General features: G+C 43.6%; 1 protein-coding gene across 6 annotated transcripts in view; it reads right to left on the bottom strand.

The window, feature by feature from the left end:
- Window positions 1-1690: 1690 nt before the first annotated feature.
- Window positions 1691-11065, bottom strand: part of LOC117512537 (metabotropic glutamate receptor 7-like) — a 343778-nt gene continuing 334403 nt past the window's right edge. For 4 of the 6 annotated variants that reach the window (XM_034172646.1, XM_034172644.1, XM_034172641.1 and 1 more), the window contains one exon: window positions 1691-2490. In XM_034172646.1, coding sequence (XP_034028537.1) covers window positions 2387-2490 — 104 coding nt within the window. In that variant the 3' untranslated portion in view covers window positions 1691-2386. Of the gene's footprint in view, window positions 2587-11065 lie in introns of all 6 variants that reach the window. The other 2 variants (XM_034172642.1, XM_034172645.1) reach the window with 1 other exon arrangement.

The following is an 11065-nucleotide window of genomic DNA, read 5'->3' as shown; positions in this document are numbered from 1 at the left end:
GTTCGTCAATTTTGTGGAACAAACAGGTGTGAATCAGGTGTCCCCTATTTAAGGATGAAGCCAGCACCTGTTGAACATGCTTTTCTCTTTGAAAGCCTGAGGAAAATGGGACGTTCAAGACATTGTTCAGAAGAAGAGCATAGTTTGATTAAAAAGTTGATTGGAGAGGGGAATACTTATACGCAGGTGCAAAAAATTATAGGCTGTTCATCTACAATGATCTCCAATGCTTTAAAATCTACAAAAAAAAAACAACAGACATGTGGAAGAAAATGGAAAACAACCATCAAAATGGATAGAAGAATAACCAGAATGGCAAAGGCTCACCCATTGATCAGTTCCAGGATGATCAAAGACAGTCTGGAGTTACCTGTAAGTGCTGTGACAGTTAGAAGACACCTGTGTGAAGCTAATTTATTTGCAAGAATCTCCCGCAAAGTCCCTCTGTTAAATAAAAGATGTGCAGAAGAGGTTACAATTTGCCAAAGAACACATCAACTGGCCTAAAGAGAAATGGAGGAATATTTTGTGGACTGATGAGAGTAAAATTGTTCTTTTTGGGTCCAAGGGCCGCAGACAGTTTGTGAGACGGCCCCCAAACTCTGAATTCAAGCCACAGTTCACAGTGAAGCATGGTGGTGCAAGCATCATGATATGGGCATGTTTCTCCTACTATGGTGTTGGGCCTATATATCGCATACCAGGTATCATGGATCAGTTTGGATATGTCAAAATACTTGAAGAGGTCATGTTGCCTTATGCTGAAGAGGACATGCCCTTGAAGTAGGTGTTTCATCAAGACAATGACCCCAAGCACACTAGTAAACAAGCAAAATCTTGGTTCCAAACCAACAAAATTAATGCCTCGCAGATGTGAAGAAATCATGACAAGCTGTGGTTATACAACTAAATACTAGTTTAGTGAGTCACAGGATTGCTAAAAAAGCAGTTTGAACATAATAGTTTTGAGTTTGTAGCGTCAACAGCAGATGCTACTATTATTGTGAACACCCCCTTTTCTACTTTTTTTTAAATTTTTTACTAATAGCCCAATTTCATAGCCTTAAGAGTGTGCAAATCATGAATGCTTGGTCTTGTTGGATTTGTGAGAATCTACTGAATCTACTGGTACCTTGTTTCCCATGTAACAATAAGAAATATACTCAAAACCTGGATTAATCTTTTTAGTCACATAGCACTACTATTATTCTGTACACTACTGTATGTTACAGAATCGCCAACCAGCCATTCGGAAGTAGATTTTGCTTATCGCGGGAGCGTTTCCAAATGCACAGACACAGCTATGAAACCTTGAGAACATTTAGCATGAAACCTCAACTATATTTAACTAAATATACTGTGCACATAATGCCCCCTTTAAACATGTACGCTCACATCATAAAACCATCACACAAACACCCGTGCATGTACATAAACAACTATGATGTACAATGTTGTTTAATTGTATGAAAGATAACAAATTATTTTATTATATATTCACAATTTAACAGACATCACAACATTTTGTTCTGGCAATGAGATTTCTCACACCATATTTTGACATATCAAATTATATAAAACAAACATGCTTTCAGATGCAGTGGGGGGGGGGGGGGGGGGGTCAATGGATTAAAGCCATATTGTCTATAATGTTCAGTCTTAAAGAAACTGCAGAAAGATGCTCGAGCTCTTTTATCATTGTTTCAGAATTTATTCCTTTTTTTTGTTTGTTTACATCAAATAGAACAGACATACATCAGCACATGCAAAGTCAACACTTTGTGGTGCATTTCGTTACTATCCAAACCCACCAGAACAAAAACGGGATATCTATTTTTCATACTCCAAACATGAAAATACTCTTGAATATTTACAAAAAATATATATACGTACAATGCCCACCACGTAAATCATCTGGGACCGTTTTGTGTCTGTTTCAGTAAAAGTAAAATGTTCGGCGGTAGAGCTGTGCAAGGTAATTAAATTGACTTGAAGAAAAAGGAGAGAGGGAGGGAGGGAGAGAGAGAGAGAGAGAGAGAGAGAGAGAGAGAGAGAGAGAGAGAGAGAGAGAGAGAGAGAGAGAAACAGAAAAAAAATCACTTATGATACAAAACAGAAATCAGATCAGGGGAATCCCAGGAGAATATGGCTTTGATGACATCTTAAAAGAAAACAGGTCCGCTGTCCCTTTCACACACATCCTCCTTCACAGTGACCCCCTTTGCAGGTAACCTGTTCTTTGTCAGAGAGACGGTGGGAGGTTTGGGGGTGGTGGGGCACAACACTACGTAAACGCCTACAGTCCGGTTTTGTGGGCTGACCCGGCCTACAGCTGTGTTAGTCTCTGTCAGGACTCATCTATCATGTCGGGATGGGAGGTTGGATGCTATCCACAGTCCTGGAGTGCATAGGTACTGCAGGTGGTGCTGGGATGTCTGCGCTCTCTCCTGTCTCTCTCTGTCTTTTTCTGTTCCTCTAACGCTCCCTTCCCTTTGCCAACACAGATAAAGGACAAACAGCATTCATTTCAAGCAGATCAGATCCTGAGGTTGTTGTAACTCACATATGTTTTCTTGGTTGCTTGACCTGAGAACAGAGACAAGATTAAGATTTACTTTTATCACAGCTCAAAACGAAACATGCACACACAATAAATCATGTTTTATTCACAACCGTAGAGAAACAAATGCTTCATCCCGCGCTGCTTGTTGGGCGTTCTTCCTGTGTGTAATCAAGCAGCAATATTTTGTAACCGAAAGCGTATTGTTTCAACCCCAGCTTCTATTTTCAGATGTTAGCTCGTGATAAAAACACAAACATTACACAAGTGGGCACTGCACACAAACTGGGGCATCTTGCACTGTGGTGGCAGGCTGGATTACCATGGAAACATTTGGAAATGCTGCAGAGTGTCAGAGTGTGGAATCCATGTGTGCATTTGTGATTCTTGCTGTATGGTTTGAATGTGATATGTTCAGTGTGAGCTGAACCACTTAGTTGTGAAGTCACGCTGAAGTTCAGGATGAGGTTTGGTTTCGGATATGAGGATGGTTGGTGGTCGATTTTCAGCGCCGGTGTTAGGGCCAGAGTTTAGGAGGATTTGCGGATGAGATCCGCATCACTGCCTGAACACATACTGAAGACATACGCAGGACATACACAACCAACGCGCCGCATATCCTCTGTCATCCGCTGATATCCGCAACCGACGGGTTGGCACGGCTTGGTGGTGGACCGGGACAGCGTGCGAAACAGATATGACGCGTGCCCAGCACGGCCACATCACGGTCGCAAATGGTATGTCACGCATGCAGACAGAGTGGGCACGGATGAAACAAGTGCATCACGGTCGCTGTGCCCCTCATGGGGGCGCCTCCGCGGTCCCCTTCACTTCTATTCCCTGTTATATCCGCTTTTCTTCCTCATGTATTCGCTGATCCACCCGGGACATTTATCATTTCCGCCCACCTTTGTTGCGGACGCTCAGCTTTTGTCTCATTTCATGCGCAAATCCTCCTAAACGCCAGTGGGACAGGGCCCTTAAAAATGAGTCTGTGTGCCTGAAGACGCACAGCAAGCCCAAAGATTTGTGTGTCTCTGTTGTCCTTTTGGTTTCATGGAGAGGGTTAATGTGCTTTTTTGTATTTGCAGCCATCACTTAAATGCTGATTTGACTGCTTTAGTGTTGCTGTGGTGACCAGCTGGGTTATGCAATTAAATTCCACTATTTCTTTCCTGTTGCATTTGTAGTGTTGGCAAGATGGATAAAATGTAGGAGAGAATTTTGCGGTGAAGCAAGTCCTCAGGAAAAGAACAGATTTTATTTGACCAAAATTTCTTCACTATCATCACATCATCATTATACATTGTTATATTGTATGTATACATCATTATGCCAGATGTTTTTGTTCAGGCAGGCTTTTGTTTACTTATTTATTCATTTAAATTGTAGCCTTTGTATCTTTTTTCTTTGTTGTATGTTTTGTGGATGATTTATGGAATTTTTTTTTCTGGTGTTTTTCTTGCATGAAATGTATTAATTTTGTATTTTGTACTGGAAAGCACTTCACCCATTCTGCTCTGTGGTTGCCTGATTCCGTCAGATGTCAGAAGCTCAGTAGAGTACATCTTGATCAGTACTTGGATGGGAGACCTCATAGGAAGACCAGGGGCTGTGTGTGTTTCTCCAGGTAAAAACTGGAGTTGCATCAGGAAGGGCATCCAGTGTAAAACTTGTGCCAAATCCCAATGCAGACCTGTACTGGCTCCACTGTGGTGACCTTGAACAATAAAATGGGGGCAGCCAAAATAGAGACAACACCTCTAAAGTGTTTTTTGACTCTATCTGTAAAAGTTGCAATATAAATAAAGTTGACTTACTTTTACTAAACATATGTAACTTTGTCACCGGTTCTGTTAATTATCTTTATGGACAGAATTTCTAGGCGCAGCCAGGGTGTAGAGGGGGTCTGGTTTAGGAACCACAGAATCTCGTCTCTGCTGTTTGCGGACGATGTGGTTCTGTTGGCTTTGTCAAATCAGGACCTTCAGCGTGCACTGGGGCGGTTTGCAACCGAGTGTGAAGCGTCTGGGATGAAAATCAGCACCTCCAAATCCGAGGCCATGGTTCTCGACCAGAAAAAGGTGCCTTGCCCTCTTCAGGTCGGTGGAGTGTCCTTGCCTCAAGTGGAGGAGTTTAAGTATCTTGGGGTCTTGTTCACGAGCGAGGGACGGATGTCACTGTATCAGACCGTTGTGGTGAAGTGAGAGCTGAGCAGGGGGGCAAAGCTCTCGATTTACCGATTGATCTACGTTCCGACCCTCACCTATGCTCATGACCGAAAGAACGACATCGGGAGTACAAGCGGCTGAGATGAGTTTCCTCCGTAGGGTGGGCTGGGCGCTCCCTTAGAGATAGGGTGAGGCGCTCAGTCACTTGGGAGGAGCTCGGAGTCGAGCCGCTGCTCCTCCACATCGAAAGGAGCCAGTTGAGGTGGCTCGGGCATCTTTTCCGGATGCCCCATGGATGCCTCGCTGGTGAGGTGTTCCGGGCACGTCCCATCGGGAGGAGGCCCCGGGGAAGACCCAGGACACACTGGAGGAACTACGTCTCTCGACTGGCTTGGGAACGCCTCGGGGTTCCCCCGGGGGAGCTGGGGGAGATGTGTGTGGATCAGGAGGTCTGGGCGGCTTTGCTTGAGCTGCTGTCCCCAAAACCCGATTCCGGATAAAGTGGAAGACAATGGATGGATGGATAGATGTAATTTTGCATCTTAATTGCTGATTTTTTATCAGTTAACCACTTACAGCAACACAGGTACAGGTACTATCAAAATAAGTCTAAAAATAGTTAAGCTATCAAATTTACATAAATTTACAGTTTATGATGATTTATTTAATGAATTTAAAGTCTGAGTTATGCTTTTGTAACTCCGTGTCATGACATTGAAGTACATGGCAGTTTTAAAGTTCTCCATCGCTGGATTATGCTTTATTATGGATTAATTTGACCCTCAACAAGTTTTTCTTTCTACAATCATCACCTCCAATTCAAAAGTAAGTTGTTCAATTTCATCTTGTTCCGACTCCGTGTTGTAAATGTGCGGAGTTTTCTGCCATGTGATCCCAAAATGTAATCAGCGTGCGCACTGCAAAAACTATTAAAATATGACGGGAGATGAAGGAGTGAAAGCAGAAAAGTGTCAAATCAGAGCCTTTTTGCTGTGTCTGATTTAACAGGTGCATGTCAGGCTGCAGGTCCAAGTCTCAGCCCGGTGTGAAAAAAATAAATGGCTGGTTTTTAATCACAGAAATGTCTCCGGTCCCACATGTGAGGGGTTTTTAATGTAAATACACTGTGATCAGACGAGACATTTTACCCAATGTGAGCGAAAAATCCATTATACAAAATCTGATATATACGGTGTTTATTACATGGAAAACAATACAAAAACATTGAGACTTTTTTGTCTGGTGACCGCGAACACAATGCCGGTTTAGATGAGTTTTACTGTACATGGGATTGAACAATAAATTTACCTCGCAAAGCTTTGATGATGATGTTGGCATCCATCTCACACGAGTGACTTTATTTTCCAAATTTTTTTCTTCTGTTTGGATCTGAAGGGAATCTGTACATCTTGAAGCCCTAGTTGTGTCTATTTGTGCCTCCAAATGCACAACAACCTGCATTTTCAGCAAATAAATAAATAAAATAGCTGTATTTACATACAGACAGATGGACAGCGAATACGATTTTGGCCCCAAGATGGCACCACGAGTCACGTGACCGTTTTTTTTTTTTTTTTTTTTGACTCGTCATGTCACTACTCTCTGAATTAAGGGACTCTAGTCTGCGCCAACCCATATTAGCTTGGGTGAATGGCTCCTCTGATCTATTGCGATGACACCGAATGGAAGCGGCAGTGGTGGCAGTGCCGCCGTTCCACGCACACTCATCATGCACGCTCATCATGCATGCTCATCACGCAGTGTGTAGGGCACCAAGTCCCTGGGGGGCACCAAAAAAAAAAAAAAAAAATCAGTGGATAAACATGCCAAAAACGCAGGGCTGTCTTCGTCCTCTCCTGTGAATGAAACAGAGAAGCATCAGAGATTTATTTTTTTTTTAATCTGGACTCAATCTGTCAGTGTGATTTGGGGGTAAACATGCTTTCCAGTGCACCTGGTTAACTTTCATTCTTCACAAAGTGGTGATCTTTGGGCCTCTTGTTGTGTGGGCCGCTGAAGAGGAGGTACTGCTGGCCCACCACCACCAGAGGGCGCCCCGCCTGGAGTGCGGGCTCCAGGCACCAGAGGGCGCTGCTGCCTCACAGGAGCAGCCAAGGTGACAGCCGTCACCTATCAACTGAGACAGCTGACATCCATCAGCGGAGGGGTATATCAGCTGGACGGCATCTCCACCTCATTGCTGAGATATCGCTCTACTAAGGAGGTAACGTACTCAGCCAGTCGCTTCATTTCAGAGGAATAACACTTTATTACTTGTGCCTAAGACAGCTGAAGACTGTATTGGACATATATCGGATAAGTACCCATATTCCTACACTGCAGTGTTGTTTTTGATTAGAGGTGGAGGTGGTGTTTCCACCCTACGTGTTGCTGGGTGCAGCCGCACCCACATCTGACTGTTTCTGTTCCTCGCCAGCAGTACCGGATCCGACGAGCGGAGGCAGTGGCCACCTGGGAGTTCGGGACTTGGCGGCTCCAGTATTCCCGGGGTTCGGTGGCAGAGGAAATCGGGTGGTTCCGGTTCGACTCGGACAGACGTCTCCTATCGTCGAGCCTGCCCACACGACACCATTGGAATTGGTTTATTTCCACAATTGTGATCTGTTGTGTTTGTTGTGCGTGTTCACAACAGTAAAGCCTTGTTATTTGACTTTCTTCATTGTCCGTTCATTTGCGCCCCCTGTTGTGGGTCCGTGTTCCTCACTTTCCCCAACACCTCTTCTACCTTGGACTTTCCCTCTCTCTCTTTTTGCACAAGGAGAGAGAGTATTTCCCCGCGTTAAGGGAAAATGCTTAAACTTTCAACGTTTTAAAAAAATAAGAAGATTGGATTGCATTTTTTCCCCCCTTCAGACATTTTGGAGGTGATGTCATCGTGCTGTGTTTTGGCTGGTATTATGTGGGGAGGACACATGGAGAACCGCAGCAGCCAGGTGTTAACCAGCGGCTGAGGATCGTGGGGAAGTCCGGAAAATTAGTGCGGCTGTCAGACACAGTTAGTCTGTGTCACCCACGGGAGCCAGCGTGGGGTGCACAGTCATGACACACACTGCCATACGTTATGCCCGCAGAGCCCCCATCTCCAGCTCGCAGTTTCCTCCATCAGCCAGTGCAGCAAGCACATGTCCAACAGCGCCGCCCTGACCCTGCCCCGTGGGGACTAAATCTGACTCCTGCTCCTGTATGTGCGAGGACACACCTGCAACCCTGTTCTTTTCCTCATAAGAATTAATTGTGGAGACTTTACGTACTGGATTACACACAAGATTACGCATCTGTTCACATGGCCAGGTATCCCGCTGAGGGTCAACAAGGTCGCCTGGAGTTGCTCGTCTCTTAAGTATGGGCACGCTTTCACCTGTTCCCCTCCCTGTTGTGGACGTGCAGCACGTATGAGTACTGACTTCTCCCCTTTGTTCCCCCACCAAGACCGCGCCGGCTGGACTCTCCACCTCGTTCTGGACAGATGTCCAAGGTTGAGATTGAGAGGTTTAATAAGTGCGAATTTCTTCAGTAATATACATAAGTACTTATGTATATTACTGAAGAAATTTGCACCTGATCATTTACATGTTTGTTTACAATGCTATATATATATATATATATATATATATATATATATATATATATATATATATATATATATAAATATATATATAAATTTGAAGTCTTTTTGGTAGATTGGAGGTATGGACTTTTTTCTTGCCTGTATTTGTGAACTTGTTTTTATGTCAGTCATCTGTGTATGTGTGTGTGTGTGTGTTTATATACATTTATTTGAATGATAGCGCAGTGAAGCTTTTCAATGCCTCTGTATAACTGTCTAAATCCCATCTCTGAGAGATGTAATCACCAAAACATCGATACCGTTGTAAATCTGTAGTGCTGTTAATGCTCTTAATTGTATAAATCACTTTGAGTCATCTCAATACAGCACTGATGAGGCCTGAAAGGGAGGTATTTGTCGCTCTGATGGTTACAGGAATTGATGGACAGTCTCCAGGGACAGTGGAGCCACAGTTCAGGTTTTAGGGCGGTCATGCACATAAATTCGACATTAATAAATGTCACTTTCACTGCTGCTGGGAAAAAAAGGTTAAGAGGAGGAGAGGCTCAGGGAGTGGGTGATGAGATGTTCATGTAGGAGTGACAGAAGGTGAGAGAGTCACAGAGCAGCTGATATGGTGCATGTAGGGAGGGCGTCCAAGAGACTGCATACCCTGCTCGGGGATTTTTCATGTGCTGCTGTGACAGATGCTAAAAGTTTCACCCTCTGTGCACAGTGCATTTGCTTGATGAGCCACACGTGTGAACTGGCAAAGATACATTTCCAACCCCCAGATACATTTACACAGCCCCCTGGATTAATGCCTGTTTTAAGTGGTGTATCGCTGCACGTCAATGCCGTCTTAACCAACGTGTGTGTGTTTGTTTACCTGCACTTTACCACTGCTGGCACTGACAGAAAATTCTGCCCCAAAGAAACCTAGAAGAGGCTAGGAGCCTCAATTTTCAATATTCATAGAAAAACTTTAAAATTTGTTCATGTGAAGAAATTTTAGAATGTTGGCATACATAAATAAGATTTATTAAATGCCCAGATCCCAGTAAGTACTCTGGCCTTGATCTGCTAACCCATGCAGTTTCATAGTGTGGTGGATTAGCGAATGCCAAAATTAATTGTTTATGGTCACAAACCTTCCCTTTATGGTGGCAAAAACCTGTCAAAGGATTTAATCAAAGGAGAGAAGATTTATCGGACATCGAAATAAAAGTTTTGATCACAAAATTGGAAGCGAACAAGAAAGGTTTTTTGAAACCTTAAGTAATAGATTATCAAGTGCAGACCTGGTAACTTGACCATGGTCAGAGACATGTCAACTGGTCTGGGGAATCAGGCTGTCTTATAAAGTGCAGACCTAGCCACCCGCTCAGGGTCAACGTTAAAGATAGCAAAGCATAGACACCAATAAAGAGGCCACCAAATGAAAGAACGGAGCTGCACCCTCAGCCAGACATGATCAAGAATGTTCAACTTTGAACAAAAACCGCAACAAACGCCGCTTCGGTTTCAAATTTTACCCCAATGGAGCACGATCAAACAAGTTTCAAGCCTTAGTCACTAAAAATACCCCATTTAAAGAAGTTCCGATTCAATTCAATTCAATTTAATCAGCTTATAAAGCACCAAATCACAACAAAAGCCGTCTCAAGGCACTTCACACAGAACATTTTAACATAAAAATTAAAATAAATAAATAAATAATAAATAAAAAAATTTGGTTCCAACATGAATAGAATTGAATGCTTTTTATTGTCATTATACACAAGATACAACGAAATTAAAAGACAACTCCCGTAGTGTAAAGGTGTAAAAGTAAATATAAAAAGACAAATAAGAATATACGAGGGCTGTCAATAAAGTTACGGTCCTTTTTATTTTTTTCAAAAACTATATGGATTTCATTCATATGTTTTTACGTCAGACATGCTTGAACCCTCGTGCGCATGCGTGAGTTTTTCCACGCCTGTCGGTGACGTCATTCGCCTGTGAGCACTCCTTGTGGGAGGAGTCGTCCAGCCCCTCGTCGGAATTCCTTTGTCTGAGAAGTTGCTGAGAGACTGGCGCGTTGTTTGATCAAAATTTTTTCTAAACCTGTGAGACACATCGAAGTGGACACGGTTCGAAAAATTAAGCTGGTTTTCAGTGAAAATTTTAACGGCTGATGAGAGATTTTGAGGTGATTCTGTCGCTTTAAGGACTTTTCACGGTGCAAGACGTCGCTCAGCGCTCTCAGGCGGCGTCATCAGCCTGTTTCAAGCTTAAAACCTCCACATTTCAGGCTCTATTGATCCAGGACGTCGTGAGAGAACAGAGAAGTTTCAGAAGAAGTCGGTTTCAGCATTTTATCCGGATATTCCACTGTTAAAGGAGATTTTTTTAATGAAAGACGTGCGGACGGGTCCGCGCGTCGGGACGCAGCCGACGCGGTGCGGCGGCACAGGAAAAACACCTCTGTTGAAAGCCTTAAGGACAAGTTGGAACATATCCTGCCTGTTAAACAATTTCTCATATACTCACTCCACTGAAAGCCATCAAAAGCCGCCTGGATTTTACAAATGGTTATCAACACGGAGGTGTTTTTCCTGTGCCGCCGCACCGCGTCGGCTGCGTCCCGACGCGCGGATCCGTCCGCACGTCTTTCATTAAAAAATCTCCTTTAACAGTGGAATATCCGGATAAAATGCTGAAACCGACTTCTTCTGAAACTTCTCTGTTCTCTCACGACGTCCTGGATCAATAGAGCCTGAA

This window comes from Thalassophryne amazonica, chromosome 6 (genome assembly GCF_902500255.1).
Source record: "Thalassophryne amazonica chromosome 6, fThaAma1.1, whole genome shotgun sequence".
In the NCBI taxonomy this organism is placed as follows: Eukaryota; Metazoa; Chordata; class Actinopteri; order Batrachoidiformes; family Batrachoididae; genus Thalassophryne; species Thalassophryne amazonica.
The sequence above is the reverse complement of the archived record's forward strand: the minus strand, read 5'-3'. Positions and strand labels throughout refer to the sequence as shown.